The sequence below is a fragment of the Myotis nattereri genome (assembly GCF_964212035.1).
Source record: "Myotis nattereri genome assembly, chromosome: 18".
Classification (NCBI taxonomy): Eukaryota; Metazoa; Chordata; class Mammalia; order Chiroptera; family Vespertilionidae; genus Myotis; species Myotis nattereri.
The window spans coordinates 29,879,875-29,904,662 of record NC_138093.1 but is presented as its reverse complement, the minus strand read 5'-3'; the positions used below and the strand labels follow the sequence as shown (position 1 = coordinate 29,904,662).

At 42.4% G+C, this 24,788-nt stretch overlaps 1 protein-coding gene across 2 annotated transcripts in view; it reads right to left on the bottom strand.

The window, feature by feature from the left end:
- KCNH1 (potassium voltage-gated channel subfamily H member 1) overlaps positions 1 to 24,788 on the bottom strand; it is a gene marked incomplete at its 5' end in the record, with an annotated part of 257,134 nt that overhangs the window by 219,101 nt on the left and 13,245 nt on the right. For both annotated transcript variants that reach the window (XM_081111939.1, XM_081111938.1), the window contains 3 exons: positions 3,821 to 3,949; positions 16,699 to 16,805; positions 20,451 to 20,574. In XM_081111939.1, the coding sequence (XP_080968065.1) occupies positions 3,821 to 3,949; positions 16,699 to 16,805; positions 20,451 to 20,574 (360 nt within the window). The remainder of the gene's footprint in view (positions 1 to 3,820; positions 3,950 to 16,698; positions 16,806 to 20,450; positions 20,575 to 24,788) is intronic.

Sequence of the window (24,788 nt, the reverse complement as noted above, 5' to 3'; positions counted from 1 at the left end):
CTTTTCCATGACAGCTAAAATCAGGACAAGGCAATTTTATTTTTTGTCCTTTAAAGTTTGGCAGTATTCAGTGCCTGGCTGCAGAAACCTCATCGGCCAAGTGCCATCCTGGAGCACCTTCCCAACACAGACTCCGAATCCAGAGGACAATGCAGCTAAGCAGAAGAATGACCCTGAATCCTTCCCCAGACCAGAAGAAATGGAACTGCAGCTCCTCTGAGAGTAGGTCCAGGGATACCAGGAAAGACATCTACAGGCCCCTCCCTGGGAACTCATGCCCGCCACTTTGAGTAGAAGCTGCAGAGGACCCCTGTAAGGCGTCCTCACCCCCATGGGAAGGCTGTCCTAATCTGTAGAGTCACAGATTCTCTGAGAGGAGCTGGTGCCATAACCCAACGTCCAGAAGGGGACAATGGACACATGCGGCCAGGATGGATGATCAATGTGGACACTGCCTAAATGTCAAGTCTTCCTCCCCCATCTTTTCCCTATCGAGGTACAAATAACCAAAAATCTACAATGATGTCTTCAAGTAGAGGTCACTAAATCATCACCTTTCCATCATCCTAAAGGAATAAGATAAAATGTTAATACTGGGAAGGGGTTCGGGAAGAAGGAGCCTATGGCTTGTATCCATTATTCTGTTTCTTTCCCGAGTGCCTCACAAATCTCCCACATGAAGACACATTAAAACAGGCCGGCAGTTACCACCGCTTGCCAGAGCTCTCATCTCCAACTATTCTAAATCTCTGGCCTTCAAAAATCTCCTCTGGAGTTTTCCATTCCGTTTGTTGTCTGCATTTGGCTCAAGTTTAACTATACATTTAAGAAGACATTACATGCATCTTTGAAAATGGGTTTGCTCCTTTAATGTGAGATTACTTGGTGGGGGTCTGAGAAAAAAACAAGAGGGGTGACTCATTCTTCGGTGAGCAATGCAGAGAGAGGGTCTGAGCCTTACACTCTGGCTCTTCCCTGTGCACTTGCCCAAGGCTGGCTCAGCAGGGAGAATGGGACAGAGAAAAATACACTGTAGTCTACTCCCAATTACCCATAAGGACAGAAAGCAAGAGATAAACAAATGAAACCCCTGAAGCATCACAGATTCTTATTTCAGCCAAGAATTTCCACTTTCTCATTCAGCCTACACACACACATGCACGCACACGCACATACACGCACACGCACACGCCCCAGAGCTGTTCCCAAGCAGCAAACCTAGCTTGGCCTTCGTGCCTGCTCCATACCATCTGTGGGTACTTTTTGTCAGAGAGCAAGGGAATAAGCCAAAAGATGGACAGAAAAGAGAAGAAGAGGAAGTCAAGGACCTGGATAATTCATCAAAAGGATCATGAGAGCTTATATATTAAATGAAAGAGGGGCTCAGAGAGCCTTTCCCAGGCCCGTCACCTGTGCTCAGAGCTCTGGGAGAAAGGCCAGTTACTTGGCGTCAAGTGTTAAATAGACTATTGCCATGGATTTACCCCTTTGTGGGTTGTTTGTGGGAAAATATGAGGCACCAACTGATTTCTCGAATCCACTATTAGGATGCACTTGCCCCATTCCGAAGCCCAAAGTTAGGCACTGCATGATCAGAGAAAATAAAGTCATTTTAGAGATAATCAGCCCAAGTGGCTTTTAAAAAGACTGATCTGAGGGTGGGAAAGCATCTTTTAAACAAGCCTAAGTCAGCAACACTCTTAAGACCCTGGGTGCTGATGGACGTGTGGGATCTCACAATGAGAGAGCACGCCCAAGGAGAAATGCCAAGTCAGAGAGCAACCCAGCCACAGGGCAGCACATTTTCCATCTCGACTTGGTCCTTGAGGCCAGAACTGCAGTTTATAGGCTTATGAACAAGGCCTGGAGAATGATCACGTTCTTCTATCATAAACAGACTAGTATAAAATTTGACCTTGTCCTAAGCAGACCACCAAATCAGCGTGGGCCAGGGGCACAGCGACATGACAAGTGGGAGGGTCTACACGTATCTGCCATGGCTTTTGAAATGGACAGGCTTATAAAGCATGTCCGGGAGGAGACGTTAGGCACGATCCACTAGCAGCATGCCTACATTGAGGACGAAAGTGTGTGTGTGTGTGTGTGTGTGTGTGTGTGTGTGTGTGAAGGAAATACATCGTTGAAGCAGGTTCAATGAAGTGGAACATTTTATTTCTGAAAAATAAACCTCAGTGAGTCTCACCAACATCACTCATATAAGTGAGTCTCATTTATCACACAAAATGTGACTTATGTCTTCTTTCAGGTTTCATGAGAATCAAATGCAGACAGCAGGTGACATGTGAGGCATGTTCTCTATTGAGTATGCCTTTCCCACTAAATAGCACCTACATGTCACCTGAAAATGTTCCAGTGGTGGTGAAAACATTCTGGCTCGACCTAATCACGCAATTAAGAGAAAACTTGCAAAAATAAGTGTCACAATATCTGATTACCTTTAAAATATTATTTGTGAGTTTATTCAGTTAAAGCAAATGGCCTTTCTAGGTGGCAGCAAGGTGTCACTTAATCATGAGGGAGCCTATCACCAAGTAATAGCTCTTGCACTGAGAAATCTTCCAGTCAGAAACCAGAAAGCAGGGAATCCCACATCTGCAGGAGAAAAGGTGCCTGCAGGAGGCCGAGACACTGGTGGGAGACTTCACATCTGCTGTAGTCTTAAACCAAAAGGCAGGCCAAAATTGATTTGCTACACTATCAGTAAAAAAAAATAAAAATGGACTGGTATACACAGTACTATGCTCTGAGCTCTGTAAATGTGAGCATCCAAATGTGCTAGGATTTTAAATATCTTCATGGAACACAGCCCCTGAGAGCATCCACATAATTAATGCTTTTTAGTTCCTCCTATAATTCCCATTTAACAATCACAATTTGGTCACATCGAGAATAATAGGCCCCAGTTTGCCTCCCCTGGGTTCCACTCTCATCTCTCTGCTGTGTCGCAGGAAACCATGGGCGCAGAGCTCTCTGGCAGAGCTGGGAAGTCAACCATGGGCACAGAGCCAGGAAGCACTGCAGTATGAATGCGCCCCTAGCCTCCCAGTTATCATGAGTAGATGCTTTGGAAGAGGGATGGAAAAGAATGTCATGACACCCTCGAATCCCAAACCTCTGGGAACAACGTGCCATCTTTTATATATCCTGATGAGTGGGCCTCTTCAGGAGGACAGTTGTTCTAGAAATCTGAGCCGTCTCCTTTCCTAATCACCAATATTATTCAAACGATGCATGCATGTGGTGTGGCTGAGGTGTATGGTAACATCTGTTGTCACAGCTGATTAAATGACACCCATGGAAATGTTACTCATGCTCATTAATACCATGTTTCAAATAAATGAAATGGCTGCAGACTTACTCAACCACACTGATAGAAATGGGCTAAAATCTACTTTAACAATCTTGAAATCCTAGAACTCAGTCAAATTTAAAGATGTGTGTATACATAAAGATGACTGTGGCCAAGGACTACCTCATTTAGGTGACTGACATCTGTCATGTGAAAACCCAAGAGGATTCTGATGAGGCCAGAGATGCCCAACTACCTTCTTCTAAACTTCATTGGAAAGGATTGATCTGAACAGGTATAAAACTGATTCAGATGCTTCCCTAAACAAAGCTTTTATTCTCCTCTTCTCCTCCCTCAATACGTTCCAGAGCAATAAAATGCTTTACTATCAAAGTTTAAATCTTGATCTTTGTGCAGAGATTTCCTTGGCGACCTCAAATTCTCTGTAATGCAGCTCACAATGCAGGCAAAAAAAAAAAAGCCACAAATATACAAATCAGAATTACAAACCTTTACATGAATCATCTTCAATTGGCTGTTTGAAAGCTGTTATGTCACTGAAAGTGCAAAGAAATAAAACCACTTTATCCTGTTCGTTTCGAATCGGAGCAATTTTCACAAAGAACCACACAGGTGTCCCTGAAAGAAATATCAAAAGACTGGTCAGTCATTTGCATTCTCATTTGAGGGGCTATGGAAGCAAATAATTGAGAATGAATAGCTACAAATATTAATTTTTTTTAAAAAAAAAAAAAACACTTCACTCCTTCAGGTACTGGGGTTATTATGCCATTAATTTCTCTTCTTGCTGGAATAAAAACCTTCACAGTGCCTACTTAGTGTGGCTTTTCTCCTGTTAAAATAATGTTGTAAGCGCAGATCTCTTAACCCTTGTAAAACTATGAGAAAATGGGTTGAAAAATCCCTCCAAATGTATGGTAATAGCTAAGGCCCAGAGACACAAAGACTTACTTGACCATGTGATGGAGTAAAGAGTAGGGGCCAGAATGGGCACTGCCCACATGGCCGGCAAACCATGCAAACCCAATCCAGTTTGGGAATCCATCCAATGTGGCCCATATGCTCCATCAACCATGGACCAGAAACTGTATTTCTAAGTCTCTCTCCCCAAAATAAAAATTCTAAAGGTCCAGTACGATAGCAAGCGACAACACATTGAGAAGGGAAAGAATCACCTCATTGATTCTCCAGCAAAGGCTCCCCGAGAAAGGGAGTTTTCCGGGTGGCTTGGGGTTGTGATTACATTAGTACCTCAGGAAGCTCACTGAAAGTGGTTCAACTTTTAGTCCTTGCTCCTGAGCTAAAGTAGGGGATAAATGAGCTCTTCCAAAGCGCTGTCCTAATCCACAGAAGGAGAAACTGAGCAGGGCTCCTCTCACTGACTTCTCATATACCCACTCAAGTATCAGCCAAATACCTACACAAAGTCAGTCTCCAGCTTCCAAAACATAATGAGGGAAAACAAGTGTTTTCTATCTCCAGAGGACATCAGCAAGTCTCACCGATCAATTCTGTGATACAAAATTAAATGAGGCACAGAGCAATGACAAATCCCTCCCTATCTAGTTCTTGTCTCCCAGTCCCTAAAACAGCATCGGGCATATAAGAACCTACTATTTGTTGAATTTTGCATAACTGGGCTAGTAATTTTACATACTATTTGATAGCCATTTTCAAGTTAAAATACAATAAATATTTCTCTATGTTAAGTATTAGGGAAGCTTCCAGGCACTGGGCTCAGTATTTATTTTACTTTATTTTAGGAGATAGAAAGCAAATAACTCAATGAATCTTGGAGATGGAAATAGATCCCCAAGAGGTCACCTGGGTCTCTCTGCCCACAATCACATCAGCTTTCATATCATACAACACAGGTAGACAGACATCTTTGATTAACATTAGGATTAGCCAGTCTAACTTAATAACTAGTTTACATATCCAGCTACACCACTTATATAAATATGACTAACCCATGTAAAACAGGCAGCAAAAAGATTAAAAGAGAATTGTTCACCTTAAACCTTAATTATCTATGGGTTCATCTATAGTTAATTTTAATTCACTGTCCATTTTCCCTTTCCATAATTTTCAGCTGCCAGTTTCTGGGCACTATTAGAAGACAACTGGATTATAATGTCACTAAGAAAAATGTATTTTGAAAGAAAAATCCACTATACAAAGATCACAAATGGCTTTCCAAAATCAAGAAAATGTGGCCTCTGAATTATCCACTGTTTTTGGAAAGTCTGTGTACTGCTTCTCCCAGTCTCCTCCTAAGAAGCTGTGGGGTTGAAAATCATTTTCAATTAAGCAATGGAAAACTAAAAAGAAAACATAACACCAACTGAGCCCATGTACCCACAGCTCTCGGTGTATCCTAGCTGGTAAGACAAAAAGCAAACAAATCAAAAAACCATTTTCTTTTTGCTCTAAAGAAAACTTTAAGCGATTTTCGTTTAAAGTGGTAAACCAGAAGGCACTTCTAATTTATCGAAGTTATAAATCAGATGAGAGGACAGCTATGATTGATGTCTAACATCAGCAGCCCTGTCTTGCTGGAGTCCCCAGCACCCTCCCCTTCACAGCTGCCACCATGGGTCCTCCACTGTGCTCTATCGGCCTGTGAACATTCCAGTTGGGGCTGTACCATCTAATCTTTATATTCCATTCATGACTACTGGAATTGATGACAACCTACATCTTCCAGATCATGAGAGCCACTATGTCAGTCATATTGCGGGGGGGGGGGGGGGGGCTCTTCATTTTATCACAGTTCCAGCTCATCATGAATTCTCCCATTTCAACAGTTCAGACTGCTTAAAACTGAGTGCTTCTCTTCACTAAATTGTACCCACTGCTTGCTTCCAGAAATGCTCCCCTATTAAACACATGCTATTTTGATCATCCCTTTTCTACTGAATATACTAGTATATCTTGTACCAAAAATTCATATAGTTGGTCTTTATTGCCTTAGAGTTCGTCTCCAGCTGATCATTTGAACATGTTGAGGGAGGAACCTTCTTTTCCCTAATCTGATGTTTCTCTGTACAAGGACATCTTTCAATGTAACACTCCAGGCCTTTTTCCTGGGCTGCTAATTTGGGAGACAAGAATTGGACATGGGCAGCTTGTCTACTTCTCCCGCTCTACTTTCTTAGAGATTAATCTGCATTCTGCTATGCTCCTCCATTTTATAAATGTTGGGGGGGGGGCGGTGTCAAAGGACAGAGCAGGTGGCTGTTAGGAGGAGAACTGAAGTTCTCCCATGCTACCTGGGATGGGTAGGTAAGCCTGTGTAATTCCAGGATTCATTTTAAGAAACTGTTGACCTAAAAAAAATAGTCAGTAATTTTACCTGCATAAATGGGCTTATTCAGGGATAACAAAGAATTACAATTCCAGACATGGAAGCTATGGCAAAACCATAGGCAAGTCTGGAGAACAAAGGAGAGAAACCTTTTTTTTTTAAGAGGAAAGAGATGGGGAGGTGTGTTGGGAGGGACTTTTACAAACACTGGAGAAAGCTGGGATTTCCAAGTGCAGTGGTTTTCACTGGCAGAGTTATTGAAAGGGCTGAGCTGTTGCCAGGCCAGGGTAGGCAAGTAGAAACTTCTTGTTGGAGATGCAAAGTATGGGTCTCTTCCTGTTTGGGGTAATTGATCATGAGTGGTAGGCTGTGAGAGCTCCCCCTACAGGCCCTCCCAACTCTATTTTAGTTGAGGTTCCCTTTATTTTCACAAAACTCTCTTGCCTACAGATATGAACTACATTTTCCAGGATCAGCTTTACTAGTCATAAAGATGATGTTTTATCCTCCATTTGCCCAATTTCTACATCTCTCTCAATCAGTTATGTTCCCAGGCAGGGAAAGATGGTGCTATGTAATGACCCCATCAAATCTTTACAATTGAGAACTGTCTCTTTAACTAAATCATAATCCACTCCAAGGAGATCTGATCTACTTTCTGCCTTATCATCCAGCACCCCATATTCCAATGGCATCTAATGAGGGTCACGGTAGGCCACTGCATTGCTCGACTCCTGGGGCTGCCATCCTGAAGTGGTGAAACTCCACCGCCTTGGCAGGGTAGGTGCTCTAGAAATGCTTGCTGAGTTTCAAAGTAATAAATCCTGCTTCCAGTGTCTTCACAGTCACTCAGACCTGCCTCTCTCCCAAACTGTCACTACCCAAGCAATCCAGAAAAGCAAGTAGAATGGGTTCAAATTGTCAGCTCTGAAATTCTTCCAGTGGACAACATGAGTCCCTCCTAGGTGTCACAGACCAGCTTTTCCTCTTAAGAGCAAAGGTATATATATATTCAAGCCCGTTGACTCCTTTCAGACCTAGATCTGCACAGGACAGCTGGCCTAGAGGGGTCTCTCCTAGAATCAAGACTTTGCAGCAGGATTCATTCCATGAAGATATAAGAAAGAAAGTAAATGCACAAATAATCACACACACACACACAATTAAAATTCTGCCTCCTCACCCAACTATCTGCAGTGGAAAAACCAAGAAAAGCAAATATTTGAGGTCCTGTTTCTGTGAAAAGGACAAAGAGGCAATGATTAACTTTCTACTAAAGGAAGATCAATACACACATCCAGGAGAAACAGCATCTGACAATCCTACTGAGAGCAAAGGCTGCTGCTGCTGTGAGAGCAGCTCTTTTCTGGCGGAGGATGCCCACTGGAGGGGCAGTTCAGGTCAAGCTCCTCCTTCTGGTCACTCTGTGAGTCTCACCCCCTACATAGCTCCCTTGGGTCATGTACTTATGAACCTGACACCTAGCCTGGCGGTGGGGTTTTTCAACCCCAGCAGTCAGATAACAAAAGAGGAAGGCTCGAGGACATACCGATGGCCAAGAGACATATAAAAAAATGCTCAAAGTCACTAAACATCAGAGAGATGAAAATTAAAAGGACAATGAGGTATCACCTCACACCTGTCAGAATGGCTACCATCAAGAAATAAACAAAGGACAAGTGCTGGTGAGGATGTAGGAAAAAAGGAACCCTAGTACACTGCATATGATATGTGTTTTCAGATGGGACTGTTCAGGCAAAGGGGCACTGGATTCCACATTCAGTTCATCCAAGTGTTCTCCCAACACAAAACTGCTACCAAGACCCACATCTTTTCCTCGGTCTCATCTTGCTTTAAATAACCAAATGCTAAACCTTTCTTGACTCCCCTTGGGGACATTATTTCATCATGATACACCCAGACTCACTTGCAGAACTTAAAAATGTTTCAGATTAGTCCTCTGAATTTTCACTTAAGTCTTAGAAGACAGCATAAGAATAAAAAGAAATCTGGGATCAGATAAAAAAAACAACAACAACACAAGAAAAACAGCAAGGCCCAGGTGTATGAGAATATTTTTGGCCTCCATCATCTTCTCCCTAGCCTGGGCCTTCTCCCAGGTACTCTCTGTAACCAGGCAGCCAGGTTACATTCAACAACAGAATCGGCCAAACCACTGCGGATTGGCTCTTGGGAAGGGCTGCATGTGCGGGGCCATTCGGCTAGGCCCAGAGGCAGGAGCAGGGAATGGCAGCCTGCCCCAGGAAACAGGCTAGTGGCCTGCGGTCAACTTCATTAAGACAAATGACTTGCGCACAGAGGATGAGACAGCACCAGGGGGACGTAGTTGGCCACTGGCCATTAGAACAACTGATTTGGAATCCCAAGCCCTGGGTTTGAGCCCTATCTCTGTTTATTTTGTGGCTTTGCCAGGTCATTTTAACTTCCCTAGGAATCAGGTTTTCCCCATTTTTAAATGGGGATAATAGACCTACTTAAAAATAAAAGAAATATATATATGTGTGTGTGTGTGTGTGTGTGTGTGTGTGTGTATGTATATGTGTTATATGTATATGTATATATGTATGTGTATATGTATGTATATGTATGTATATGTATGTATATGTATATGTTTGCTACATAAGTATTTAAAACTACTACTTTCCTTTCTCCCTTCCTTTTATTTTTATTTATTTTTTTAATATATATTTTATTGATTTTTTACAGAGAGGAAGGGAGAGAGATAGAGAGCTAGAAACATCGATGAGAGAGAAACACCGATCAGCTGCCTCCTGCATATCCCCCACTGAGGATATGCCCGCAACCCAGGCACATGCCCCCAACCAGAATCGAACCCGGGACCCTTCAGTCCGCAGGCCGACGCTCTATCCACTGAGCCAAACCGGTTTTGGCACTCCCTTCCTTTTAAATTTTTCACCTGTCCGATTGAAATGCTCATATCACCTTTCAGGGTTGTTTGGATGACTAAAAAGAGAATGTATCTCAAGGAATTTAATGAAACTCCAAACCTGCCTCCAACCATTTTAAAAGGAAGGGGGCCAGATTCAACCATAACAAAGGGAAAGCTAGGAAAAAAATCAATGCTTACACCTTGATGTAATAAATATTTGATTAAAGAACAAAAAGCAAAATCTAAATAGAGAGAGTTACACTGCTTGTAGATAAGAAGATTCAATTTTGTAAAATGTCAGACCTCCCCATTTAATATATAAACTTAATACAATTTTAATCAGAATATCAATTATTCTTTTTCCCTTTGTTTTCCTTGGAGCTTGATGAATGGAAATGCAATTCAAATTGAAAAATAAATGTAGAATGGCCAAGAAATTTTTGAAAAGAAAAATGACAGGAACTACCTACTGCAGTACTTAAGGGTCATTGGCATTTGCCCTAAAAAAAGCAACAATAAAATAAGTGATATCATTTGTTGAGTGCTTCCCACAATGAAGCCAAGCCCTGACACATGGTTTACTTCTCACAACTCTGTGAGATGAAATTGCTACTAAGACATTATCTCCATTTTAAATGTGGGGAAGATCAGTGGGAAAGCATTTTTAATCAAACTTACATATCTAATAAATTACAAAAGGATGCCCTAGCTGGTTTGGCTCAGTGGACAGATGGTTGGCCTGTGGATTGAAGGGTCTGGGGTTTGATTATGGTCAAGGCACATGCCCATGTTGTGGGCTTAATCCCCAGTAGGGGGTTTGCAGGAGGCAGCCAATCAATGATTCTCTCTCATCATTGATGTTTCTATCTCTCTCTCTCTCTCTTCCTTCCTCTCTGAAAAAAATAAAAATTACAAAAGGATTTCTTGGAAAGGAGAGGAGAGAAACAACCCCAGGAATGTGAGAAATTTAGCATATAAAGAAAAGGGCATTTCAAATTAGAAGGAAAGTACTGTATTCTTTAAAAATAGTACAGAAATCCCCCATTATTGTGGTTTCATTTTCCGAGGTTTCAGTTACCTGCGGTCAATTGTGGCACAAAAATATTTAATGGAAAATTCCAGAAATATCACTTCATACGTTTTAAACTGCACATTGTCCTGAATAGCGTGGTGAAATCTCAAACTGCACTGAGTACTGGGATGAAATCTTCAAAGGGCCTGCCATGCCGCCCAGGGTGTGAACCATCGCTTCGTCCAGCGTCTCCAATCCGTATGTGCTCCCACCCACTAGTCACTCAGTAGCTGTCTCGGTCATCAAACCGACTGCCGCAGTAGTCCAGTGCTTGTGTTCCAGGAACCCTTATTTTACTTAATAATGTCTCCAAAGTGCAAGAGTAGTGATGCTGGCAATTCAGATAATATATGTAGGTTTCAATACTATTCAGGGTTTCAGACATCCATGGGGGGGGGGGGGTGGTGTCTTGTAATGTATCCTCCGCAGACAAGGGAAGACAACTACACTGAGACAACCGAATAGACAATGTGGAAAGTCAATTAAGTTAGATTACTAGGCCACGTAACATATAAAAATAAATTCCTGCCCGGCCAGTATGGCTCAGTTGGTTGAGCACTGTCCCACACACCAAGAGGTCACCAGGTTCAATTTCCAGTCAGAGCCCATGCCCGAATTCCAAGCTCAATCCCTAGTAGGGGGGCATGCAAGAGGCAGGCGATTGATGTTTCTCTCTCATTGATGTTTCTCTCTCTCTCCCTCTCTTTCTTCCTCTCCCTTCCTCTTTCTAAAATCAATAAAACCACATAAAAAATAATAATAAATAAATTCCTAAGTGTTAGATAAAGCTCAGAAACACAAAGGAAAACACTGACTTAAAAATGTTATACTTTTATATATAAAGAATAATTTTAATAGGAGAAATATTTTTCAGTATGTGTATGATTTATCAATATTCCTTAATCTAAGCAGCTCCTCACACTAAATAAGTAAAAGACCACCCATTAGGAAAATAGGCAAAATAAGATTGTTTTCCTATTATATTCATCTCCACAACTAGATTGCAATCTTTTCAAAGGCAGAGTCGGTTCTTATATCTGGATACCCACAGGCTTACAGTAGGTAATCAGTAAGTACTTGGCCAGCAGCTTCTCCTTGCTGGCTTGGCAGAATGTTTCTCTGATGGAGAATCGGGCCCAGAGCTCCAGAACTCGGGGCCACCGGCCTCGCCACAAGTTGTGGAGTTGGCCGCACACTGGGGAGTGTGACCTGGAGGGTGTACTGCTTTCATTCAGGGCTGATACTTCTTGATTTTCTTGCTCGAAAAATGGAAAAAGTAACTGACTAGCACAACAGTGACTGCCTAAATATTTACTGAATGAGTTTATTAATGATGACTGTCATTTATGTCAGAAAATGTTCTAGCTTACTGAGAAATACCTAAGTACCAAAATGCCCAGGTTTATTGGTTTAACTGGTCAATAGACATAAACCTGTCAGATAATCCATCCTTCAAGATATGAATATTCCATATACTCACTCCAAATCACACCATGAAGCCTTCTACTCCCAACTCCCCCAAAGGTTAGAAAAACATGAATGCTTATCAAAGAAGATCCTTTCTACAAAGTTGTCCTTGCAAATACTAAAGAATGGGAGAGGAGAAAAAATAATCAAAACAATTTATTAAAAAGCTTATGAAAATAAGTAAGAAAAACACTAGAACTAAATAGAATACCATATATGGGCAAAGAATCTGAACAATTAACATAATAGGGTAATTTAAAATACTAAGTAGGAAAACTATTCAATCTCACTAGCATTAAAAAATACTCATTAAACAAAAAAAAATTTACTTGTAGGCAATTTGATAAGTTACGCTATTAAATGCTAGTACAGTATGACGAGTCAGATGCTCGTAATCTTCAAGTGAACTTGGAAATGGGTTCAATTTCCCAGAACACTATTTGGCAAATGTCTCAGAAATCTTAGTTCATAATCTTTGACACAGTAACACTCAACTTCTAGGAAAAATTTCATAAAGTCCACAAAATATCTTTGCATAAAGATATTCACTTTAACATGTGTTTAATAAAGAAAATTTAGAGCCTTATAAATTATCCAACAATAGAGGAAGTATCAATAAACTTCTTTCTAGATGATGTTTATGAGGAATTTTAATGATAGGGAAATTTTTGTGATGAAGATTACATAATTGTATGATTGCAAATTGCATCTATGTCAACATATCAATTATGTAACATGTGCACAGGCAAAAAATGAAAGGAAACACAGCAAACAGCTAAGAGTATAGGAGTATTTCTCTGAGTCTTTGAGGCTTTGGGGTGATTGTTTTTCTTCTTTATACCCTCATGTATTCTCCATAGTAAACATGCAATCATTTAAAAATGAGAGAGAAAAATAAACACTCTTTTAGATGATGACATTTCACATTTTAAAAATCTCCACGGGGTTGACGTTTCCCCCGTGGGACTCTACACTGCTTCGAAATGCTGAAAGTTTCCATCTAATGAACCGAAAGTTTGAAAGCAGGAGTAAACTCTGCCTCCTCCTTCCTCTCCTCCCATCCATGTAGGTTGAGTCTGGTTTTCCAGGGCACCGCCCGTCGGTCCAGCCCCACACTGCTCATTCCCCCGCTTCAATGCCCTCCCTCTGAATCTCATACTTTTCTTTCACTCATCTGTTTCTTGGGGACTATCCTTTCAAAGTCACTAAAACAAACATTCGCTGAACAGCTCCTCCAGGCCAGGCTCTTTGCTAGATTCTTGGAGAGTTTTCCTTCAGACCAGACGGGAGTCCTGACAGTAAAAGTGGTGCTTCCCACCTCCTGGGCACTGCCTGGGGCTGGGCAAACTGAGGAAGAGCCAATCAGTGGGCACCACTAACAAAGTTCTGCACTCAGGCTCCTCCCACCACCCCTCCCCACCACCACCACCCACACCTCACCCTCTCAACTGCCTGGTCCCCTAAAGAGGCCACACTCATCTTGTCACCAGGGTGGTTCCTAACAGCCACCACCTCCAGTCTCCAATGCTCCATTCCATCCCCACACTCTACTGGAATCATCTTTCTAAAATGTAAGTCTGATTATCTGCTTAACCCTGCTTAAAGCCCCTCCATGCCCCTCACCACTACCCTCCTTCCCCACCACTGCTGCTCCTGAGAAAAATTCCAAACTCTTTAACGTGGCTGTGTCATTGGCCCTTAGTAACCTTGCAGCCCCATTGGCCATCCCTCACTTGCTTACATTTTTATGTCATTACTCCATGAGCTTTGGTGGAGCACTTTCTGTGTCAGGCACCATGTTGGGTGCAGGGAGTTGGCCATGAAGAAAGACACACCCTAGCTCGTTTGGCTCAGTGGATAGAGCATCAGCCGGCAGACTGAAGGGTCCCGGATTTGATTCCAGTCAAGGACACATGTCCAGGTTGTGGGCTCTATCCTCAGTAGGGGCGTGCAGGAGGCAGCCAATCAATGATTCTCTCTCATCATTAATTCTCTCTCTCTCTCCCTCTCCCTTCCTCTCTGAAGTCAATAAAATATATTTTTTAATTTAAAATTTAAAAAGACACACCTAGGCCTGGAAGCAAGCCTTCACTAGCTGCTTTCTGTCCTGGCTCCTCAGAGTGTGACAGGTGGACCAGCGGCATCACCATCACCTGGGAGCAGAATCTCTGAGCTTCCCCTGATCTACTGAATGGAAAGAGTAGTTAGATTCTCAGGTGACTTCCCAGGCATGTCCAAGTCTGAGAAGCCCTGTTGTTCCTCACTCTCACCTGCTACCTCCTCACTGAAGGCAATGGCAAGTGGCATCACAAACTCAATTAAGCATTCCAACAGCCTGGGGTACTCTTTGCCCTTCTCTTTGCCTAGCTCCCACCTACCCTTCAGTTTCTGCAAGGATGACTTGCAAGGATGACTTCCTTCCCTGACCTCCTAAGCTGGGAGTAAGTAACTCCCCTATGTGGTGTCACTATCAAGACACTATGCCTCGCCCCACCGGCGTGGCTCAGTGGTTGAGCGTCAGCCTACGAACCAGGTCATGGTCCGATTCCCAGTCAGGGCACATGCCTGGGTTTCCGGCTCGATCCCCAGTGGGGGGCATACAGGAGGCAGCCAATCAATGGTTCTCTCCCATCACTGATGTTTCTATCTCTCTCTCACTCTCCCTTCCTCTCTGAAATCAATAAAAATATTTCAAATAAATAAATAAATGGTCCTTTTTTAAAAAGAAAACAGACACTATGGCTCTGTCCTGTGGATGCTGCCCCCACCCCTGCAAATGCTATAAGAGTAGAAGCTGCGTCTCTCTTGCCAAAACCACATTCCTGGCAGCAAGCCTAGTGTCTGACATAGTAGGTCAATAAAACGCTGTTTAAAAAAAAAAAAAAAAGCATAGCCCTGATCAGTGTGCTTAGTGGTTAGAGCATCGGCCTGTGCAGATTCAATCCCCAGCCCCAGTAGAGCCCTTTACCCAAGCTGGCATGCGGCTCTCAGTGAGCCCACTCAGTCAACCTCCAGGGAGGGAAGGGATGCTGACTCTTTGTAGAACTCAGCTGAACCTACTGACTCACACACACAGGCAACGTCTACTGAAGAACAGAACTTCGTACACTGAAATCGCCTTCAGTGCGTGAGATTCAATGAGACCTTCATCCTGGAGGCAGCTGAGGAAAGAGCAAATTCCCTTTTCTCATCTTATACTCCCTCAGGGGCAGATGCTCACTGAAGGCAGTGGCAAGTGAAATCACTAACTCTATTTAAATTATGTTTCCTTCTCTCTCCCCTTTTGTGCCAAACACATATCGTTGAATTTGAGCAAGATAAATGCACAGTCTGATGAAGCTTGAAACCTCCGCAGCAAAATAGAAAGGCAAAAATTCTTTTGGTGATACACCTACCCAATTAGTATTGTGTGTTGTGGGGAAATTCGCACCATCCAGTACGCAAAGCTGCTGGTGTGGAAAACCTTTAACATTCCATCAGCTGGTCAGAGCTATCACCCTCGGCCGTGTCCCCCAGGGTGGAAGGACTGGCGTGGCTTTCACCGTCTTTCACCTCATTCCTCTTATGCTGACTAGCGGGGTAGGTCGCTACACCCACCGGCTGAAGGAGTGAGATGGAGCAAGGCAACCTCTCTACCATGAAACCGACAGGACCAACTTCTTGGATTTGTGGATGCCCAGAGCTGATCTCCAGACCAGCATCTGCCCAGGTGAGCAACCAAACCTGCCTCCTCCAACACGCCAGACTGAGAGCAAGCCCTGGGTCCTTCCAGATCAAAGCAGCACGTGCCCTCTGCTTTCCAGAGCAAAACACGTCACTTTGAACGCCACCGAAATAAACACGTATCCCCCTGTGCCACTGGGACCGCTCTGGAAATGTCCTATTGAACCTATGACTTGCCATCCAATCCTGTATGTAAGGGACAGGATTCTTTACCAACAAAACCGCGTTGTTAAAACAAAGCGCGATTGGACGCCTCTGCAGTCCTGCTGTGGCCCTGTGCCCACGCTCCATACTTCTAACACAGCTCCTCTCCATTCTCCTCGGAAAAGCAAGCTTTATCCTTGTGCATGGGGACTGACCTCGAGCTCCTTTAACACACTTTGTGGAAGTAGCCAAAACAATACAAATTAACGATGCACTGTGAATATCAACACTGTCTATAATGGGAAACTGAGGTCACTAGGAGAACAAAATTGTATTCAGAAACTCTTAACTGGGCACCTGCTGGTGTTACCTGCTGTGCCAAGTGCTGTGAAAGGTAGATACAAAGATGAACCACACAGAGTTTCTGTCCCATCTCTTCCCTTCCCCCTGGAAGGTATATAGTCTACAAGTGCCTTCAGCCAGCAATTCACCATAAATAAACCAACAGGAGAAACACTAACTCTGGGCAGGAAGTTGATTACGATTGGCTAGTGACCCGTTCAAATGTTCCCAGGAGGAAGAGTCTGACTCATCAATTCATTTTTCCCAACACACACAATGGGTTCAAGTAACAGCATCTAGCTGCTGGGAGAGAAGAAAACCCAAGACAGCAGCAGAGGAAGTGAGATATTTTACTATGCCAAGCACATTAAGACATGGTTCAGAATGGTCTGAATACTCACTGTTCTTCTTGTACATCAAAATTTCAAAGGAATTCATCTCATAGTTCTCAAATGTTTGCCGCACCTTTTCAATTGTATCTTTATCAGTCAGCTCCCCGTACATAAAACTGCAAATCAACAAAAGAGCTCAAGTTAGATTAGCAAATATTTCTTATTCTACCAGCATATATTAAATATCTGTTCTATACCTAGCACTGTGCTCTGTAGTACACACACACACACACACACACACACACACACACAGAAAACATTCAAAAAGGATTTATTAATTCAACTGTGACCAAGACTCCATCACTATTCCCCAAAATAAACAGTCTCATAAGAAAGACACACTGGAGAAGAGTAGATCAGAAAACAGTATGACAACACATAAGGAGTCAGGCAACACAGAACAGTCACAGAGCACTCTCTGAGTGGTCAGGGGAGGCCTCCCAGAGGTAAGGATGAATGAGATCTAAAGAGAAAGTGGAAATTAGCAAGGAAAGAACATTCCAGGCAACAGGTGAGCATGTGCAAAGGCACAGGGATGAGAGTGAGGTTAACTCTGGAACTGAGTGCAGTTAGTCCAGGGTGACTGGAATATAGACCATGAGGGGAAATGTGCAGCAGATGACACAGAGAGGTAAGCACAGCCCGGTCATGGAGGAGAGCATGGCCTTAGAAGCCATGAGTAATTTAAACTTCATCCTGAAAGAACTCTTAGGAAAGATGCAGAGGAAACTGACCACAGACTTTTCTTCTTCTAATTCACAGTCAAAATAAATACAAGTTTGGGGCGGGGGAGAATCACAAAAGGTCTCCAATCAAATAAGAAAAGAGTTGCAATCTGATGTTCTAAACATTAAGACAGAGTTAAAGAACCAGAAGATTCAGCCACTAATCCATGCAGCTGTTTTGCTACCCTCTGCCCCCTCAAAAGAAGAGGGGAAGCATTGAGTTAAAAAATTGATGATGAAATCCTACAAATTCTCACTCCTTCCTGCTCACGTTTAGAGAAAAGTAGATGAAGCGGGTAAAGCAGCAGCATGGGGGATATTAGAGAAAACTCCTAGAGGGCAGAAACTCCTGCCTACTCGTACTGGTTCTCGGCAGAGGCAGAAACTCTGCCAGAACTTTCCATTTTCCTGGTCCCCACTGTCTATGGCAGCCGTGGGCAAACTACGGCCCGCGGGCCGGATCCGGCCAGTTTGAAATGAATAAAACTATTGAAATAAAAGACCGTACCCCTTTATGTAATGATGTTTACTTTGAATTTATATTAGTTCACACAAACACTCCATCCATGCTTTTGTTCCGGCCCTCCGGTCCAGTTTAAGAACCCATTGTGGCCCTTGAGTCAAAAAGTTTGCCCACCCCTGGTCTATGGTCTAAAGACGAGGGTTTGTCCCTCCAGGGACAGGATACACCCCAATGAGGCAGAGTGAGCCACGGCACAGGACATTAACAAAATGAAAGAGACGAAAAGCTATTTCTCTATGGAGCTGGAAAAGCCAGTCTTCTGACAAAGGCTCCCCATAGATGCAGGGACCATCTATCCTGCCCACCCCAGGCCTTCAGGCAACAATAACAAAGACAGCAACACTCAGCCCCCGAGTCTCAGGGAAGGTGGAAGCAGTGGCGTGGGTTCCTAAACAAGGCACTCCCCGTCTTCTAAAATTGTGCATACCACATGCGAATCTAACTGGTTCTTGATGACTTGCTGCATCGTAGCATTTCAGAGCTAAGAAGAACCTCAGAGGATATGGAGTGCAAGTCCTGAACCACCAAGTCGGGCGCCATGCTTAGCTTGATACTGGAGCGGCCTTGGGCTTACTGCGGGCTCCTGTAAGGAAAGTGTCCTAGCTGTGGACTTTATGAATCCGTGTCACCTTGATTATGTCCTTTCCCAGCCCAGAGAGAGCTGTTATTACCTGTGGTTTCCCTAAGCCTAGCTCTTGGTCTTTGGGTGTGCTCTTCATCTATAAACCAGCTTGTTGAATTATCTTTAAAAAAGAATAGATCAAGATTGAATTAGCCCTGCCAAGAACAAGAGGATTCCTCCGAGGGGGTAACAACTTCAGCTCTATGACCATTTTATTTAGCCGGTTGTTCAGAGGAAGCTTTGTGAGCTTCCTCCCACTTTCTCCGAGTTAATTTGCTAGATAAGTGACCTCCATTTAAGTGATGCGATGCCGGCTCTAAATGCTGGCAATTTACTTCACAAGATTAAACAAATGCCCGTAGAATGGAGTCTTCAAATAAACGAAGGCCCATAATGACACCCAGCTTTCATTCTCTGATGATGTACGTTCTTAAGCTGTAGTGTAAGATGCCTTTTCCTGGGCATTCTACTTCAGATGCCTGCAATGCAAGAATTAAGCGAAAGAGGCTCCTGAGCGGCGAGGAGTACTGGTACAGCTGGCACGAGGTAGGTTTACCTTATTTCTAGAGAAGGGACAGCTTCAGGGAAGTACATGAGCTTCTTAGGATCGTATGGTTTGTTTGTTTTCTGAAGTTGGCTAAATGAGCAAATTTACCTGGTTTTCTTAAAGTATCTGATTATAACCAATAAGAAGCAAGAAAGGGAAGGAAAGGCCGCTCAAGTCCCACGAGAAAGTGACGCTAACTCTCCCAATTAGTTCTGATGGCATATGTGCACATGCAGATGTGGATCTAGACATAGACACGCAAGAGGATGAAAGCATACCACGACTGTAAGAGGATTCTATTGTATTTACTTAAGAGTTACAATTTCTTACTCTTTGAGCATTGGGCATGGGGGATCTTAAACTTTCTATTTCCCAGTCCCCAAAACCTAAAGTTTAAGAAAATAATAATATTTTCAAAACATTTCATACTTTTCACCAAACTAGTTGCTTGGCTGACTTCCTAGCATGAAAATGCATCGTCTCTGAAAACCAAAAACTATGCCTGGGTCACAGCGTTTTCCCCCCTTCGTAGATGAGATTATTTCTTGATTTGGAAGGATTAGGAAAATGATTCCGCTTCTTGCAAACGCACTGAAGGCAGAGGACTCAGGAAAAAGAGGGGAGTGAGAGGAGCCTACGGCTGTGCTGAGCCCAGCCCTGCCAGGGCTCTCTCTGCAGGGAAATGCAAGACAGGAGGCAGGATCCGTGTTCCACTCAACACCTTAAAGACACTTTGAAAGAGCTGTGCTAACACCACGGCCCAAAGGTGCTGCTTGGTAAGGAACCCTGTCCAATACACAAGCTGCACACTTAGCACCATTTGCCTCTGCCTTTGAGTTAGGGATCAGAGAGAGCTGTAACAAGAACTGGAAGGCAACCAAATATGGGTTCTCTTCTCTTTTTCTGATGCAAAGCTCTATGATCAAGGCACTTGTTTCCAACACTGTATTCTCTAAAATAGCCATAAATCCTAAAAATTAATCATCTAAAATTTCATTTCATTTTATTTAATCTTCTAACTTTCACATTCAGTTTTATCTAAAACCTTATCAATTTCTGAGTTCACATTTTATAGATAAAATGATTTTTCTGAGTTTTTCTAGGTTCCCCTCCCCGCTCCCACCCCCAATCTTACTGACTGGGAGTGCAGCAGTTGTGGGAGTTCGGCAGTTTAAGTCTTTGATTTTCCCAGTACAGTGTGTGACATGGAGATGATATTGCCATAAATATTCCTGAATAAACACTGAATGAGAGAAAGGTAATTCCCACCCTGAGTAAGCCATTTTCTTTTTCCAAAAGGTGCTCTGATAGGTTGTCCAACAGAACAGGCCCAATGATAAATACCTGCAGGTACTGCTTTTTTGCATAACTTCTGCCCTGTGATAGCCAGAGAGCTTGCAAAATCCATCATTGCTATACACGATAGGCCAATCCACTATCTGCGCGTTCCCCAACACAAAATTAGTGTCTGTTAAAAAAAAAGAAGAAAAGGACACATTACTTGCGATTCAATGAGGACATAAATAATGTCAGCCATACCAGGTAATTTTGCTTCCATCCATAATAGTCTCTTGAATAAGAAATTGACTCTTCAAGGAATCCAAAAGAACAGTGATTTAGAGTGAATCATCTGAATGCAATTGCTAAGGTTACTATACCCCAAGAAGAAGTTAGCAAAGGAAACATGGTTCATCAACTAACCAACCAACAGATCCTGTAGCAATCCAGCGATTCCCAAGAGACATTTTCCAGTCTGAATTTTTTATCTCAATGAAAGTATTCTGGTAATATGAAACAAGAAAGATACCAATATAATTTCTTCTGGGCTCCATCCAGCATCTTCAGCTTGTCAGTCTTTGGGCCAGAAGCTACAAATTGACTTCTGTGACCCTGATTATCATTTGCCCATCCTTGGAGGTTTGATTTCTGGTCAGGGCACACAGCTAGGTTGAAGTTTTGATACCCAGTCAGGGTGCATACAGGAGCCAACCAATCATTGTTTCTCTCTCATCTCTCTCTCTCTCTCTCTCTCTCTCTCTCTCTCTCTCTCTCTCTCCCTCCCCCACCCCCACCCCTCCTTCCCTTCCTTTCTCTCTAAAAATCAATAAAAACATATCCTGGGTGAGGATTTTCTAAGTGAGTAAAAATTTAAAATTCAGCATAAATATTAGAAGATAAAAAAGGAATAAAAGATAAGAAACATAAGAAAAAAATAAGACTTAGAAGGTCAATCCAAGAGGATCGGCATGCAACCTAATAAAAACAACAGAAAGAATATGGGAGAAGGCCAGAAGACTTTTTAAAATTTTTAAACAATCAAATGTGAGGATAGAATAATGATATTTTCAAGTATGCAAAGACCCAGGTAATTTATTTTCCAGATATCCTTTCTTGAAGAGTTACTTGAGAATGTATATCAGCAAAAATGTGGGAGTAAAGGAAGAAAGAAGACAGCAAGGAAAGTAGGGGAAAATGGCTCCAAGTGTAGAAAGCAGGGGGAACTAATAGAAATCAGTCCATACACAATGGTTCAGAGAACAGACGTTTCGGAAGGGAGTTATATAGGAATAAACAACATAAAAATTCAATAAAGGTATATACTTTGGAGGGCAGGAAAAGAAATTAGAAGCATCAAAAAAAAAGCTGTGCAAGAAAGGAAATCAAAATACACTATGTCACATTATTGTCATAATTATAAACATCTTAATTTCCAACTTTTAAAACCAGCATAGTCAAGCATGGAATATCTAATTAGTAAGTATCTGAATATAACCTCATCAATTCTGACACTATAAAAATACAAATGATAAGCTTATAGAAATAAAAGAGAACAATCATGAGATGGTATCTAGAGTTGCTATGATAAGGTATTAATATTTTACTTAAAATTGCAAAAATAACCAATAAGGGGCTGAAACCGGTTTGGCTCAGTGGATAGAGCGTCGGCCTGCGGACTGAAAGGTCCCAGGTTCGATTCCGGTCAAGGGCATGTACCTGGGTTGCGGGCACATCCCCAGTAGGAGATGTGCAGGAGGCAGCTGATCGATGTTTCTCTCTCATCGATGTTTCTAACTCTCTATCTCTCGCCCTTCCTCTCTGTAAAAAATCAATAAAATATATTTTAAAAAAATAAAAAATAAATAACCAATAAGGGAGCAATATAATCTTAGGAGGTAGAAATTAAATAAAGTGAGCTAAAACCTCAGCTAAATTAACAGAAGCCACGAGATATCTAAAATTAATAAATCTAGAAATAGTTGTGATGCATGTTATTTAGAGACATGGAAGAAACTGTAAGAAGAAACAGCTAAAATTAGAACATGTGGTCTTTGGTTAGCAAAATGGGCAAAGGGACAAGGTATAGGATGTCTGTTTCCTTTATAAGCCCTTCAGTTTGATTTTTTAACCATGAGCAAATATTACTTTCATAAAAGTAGGTATATTCTTAATTTTTAATGAATTTAATCAGAAAAAATTAAGTTATTGATTAAATTTTTCATTTACTAAAAAAAAATAAAACCAGGATATATTTCAGGTTCCACATATTATTGCAATTTCTCATGAAATATTCTGTTGATCCTTTAAAGGTATTCATCATTCCTCAAGCATTCCCACTGTCCCTGAGGTGCATATTCACCTACAGCTTTATTGGGGAGGAAACAGGTAAGTCCACTAGCATTTTCTTTGACTTTAGAAAGGAACCAGAAAAATAGGAAGTGCTGCAAGAATAGAATCATCAGCCTATTGACCATCCACTCAGAGGATTTCTCATCATAGAATTTAAAATTCCAAAGCAGTTTATCTACTGCTAACCCAAGCAAGAAATGAGAGCTTGCAGGGAGCAAGATCCCATGATGTGACAGAAGGTCTAGGCATTCCCTCGTTATCCAAGGACTTGAGCCAACAGAAGAAAGAATTCTAGTCCCAGTCAGAAAGCCATCTGTCTCCAACAGGAAAGAAATTCATCCTGGCCCACCTGCCATAGCCCATACATGTGACCCCCCCACTCTGCTTGGCTGGAAAGGGGGCATATTCTGGATTGCCTTCAACTTATGAACTACAAATAATTGACCTGAAAATTACCTTCCAGAACACAAGATAATACAAGATCAGAGATACCCATACAGATGTCGTAATGTCATATATAGCATCAGGAACTAAGGGATTCCACATAAGCTATATTCCACATATTACTGAGAATGGGTAGCATTTATTGATATTTACTTTGTGTCAGGCTCTGTACTAAGTACTTTATTATATATTAAGATTTTTTTAAGCTTTACAACAACCTTTATGAGGGGGTATTACTTAATTGAATGTAGTGTCATGGATTTCATTTATTCATGAAGAAACTGAGCTTCTGAGGAATAGAGCAGATGAGAGTGGGGGTTGAACTTGGATCTGTCTCGCTTCAAAATCCATGCTTTTAACCATATGTTACAGATTCTCCTTCGTATCCCATTTCAAATACTATAATTAGACCATTTCTATGAAAATCTTTGTAACACCTAATATTTATGTGCCTTCCTATAGAAACACTAAGTATAATAAGATCTTTCATTGATGAGTCAACATTCCCAGTATTGTCATCATATATTATGACTTAGCTTGTGATACACAAGGATGCCCTCAGGAAATACTGACATGGGTAGGAGTAATGGTTTCCTCCTATAAATGCTTGGCCTCTCCTGTCAGTATTTTTTTTTTTTAAAAAAAATATATTTTATTGCTTCTTTTTTACAGGGAGGAAGGGAGAGAAAGAAACATCGATGAGCGAGAAACATCGATCAGCTGCCTCCTGCACACTCCCTCCTGGGGATGTGCCTGCAACCAAGGTACATGCCCTTGACCGGAATCGAACCCGGGATCCTTGAATTCGCAGGCCGATGCTCTAGCCACTGAGCCAAACTGGTTAAGGCTCCTGTCAGTCTTTGCAAGGTTTTGTCTCTTCCTTCACTTACAAACTATAGTCTCTTCTTAAAATTTAGTATTCCTATAACAGTCCTGCTTCCACACAGTGACAGGAGAGGAGGAGGGACAGGATAGAAGGAGGAGAGGGGAGAATTTGTGCCTGGATCCCCATTTGAGACTCAGGGGTGGAAGAGAACACCCATCGGCAACTCAGAGGTGCTGCACAGCAAACCTGGCTGTGTTAGCACCACTGAGCCTCCCTCAGCTCCCATGGGGCCTGCAAAGAACCCAGAAGCTCCCCACTGCCCTGCTACTGCTGCTGCTGAAGTTGCATGAACAGACGGTTATCACAGTGGAGTAAGGTGAACAAAGGCCATGTCTTATCAAACCGCCCAAGGCAAGGATCAACGTGGGGGTTCAGGCAAATATCAGAGGTGAGCTGCAGCACCAGTGAGAGCCTGGATTATCAAGTCACAGAGAAGGGGAGAGAGAGAGGATATGTGTAGGATTGGGACAGGACACCAAGTTCTTTTCAAAGAATGGAGCACAGGTTCACCAGCTGCACCCTTGAGCCCATAGATCAGTTGCTCACCCAGTGACCAGCACGCCAGGGCTATTGCTAGAGACCCAAGAAACTGGAGGGAAGAAATAAAGCTTTGCATCTGGAGATCTGCGGCCCCAGAGGCTAGGCTAAGTGTTTGCCTCCACCCCACACACCATCTTGGAGAGAAGCAAGGGGATGGGTAGAATTGGCATCTGAACCCAAGAGAG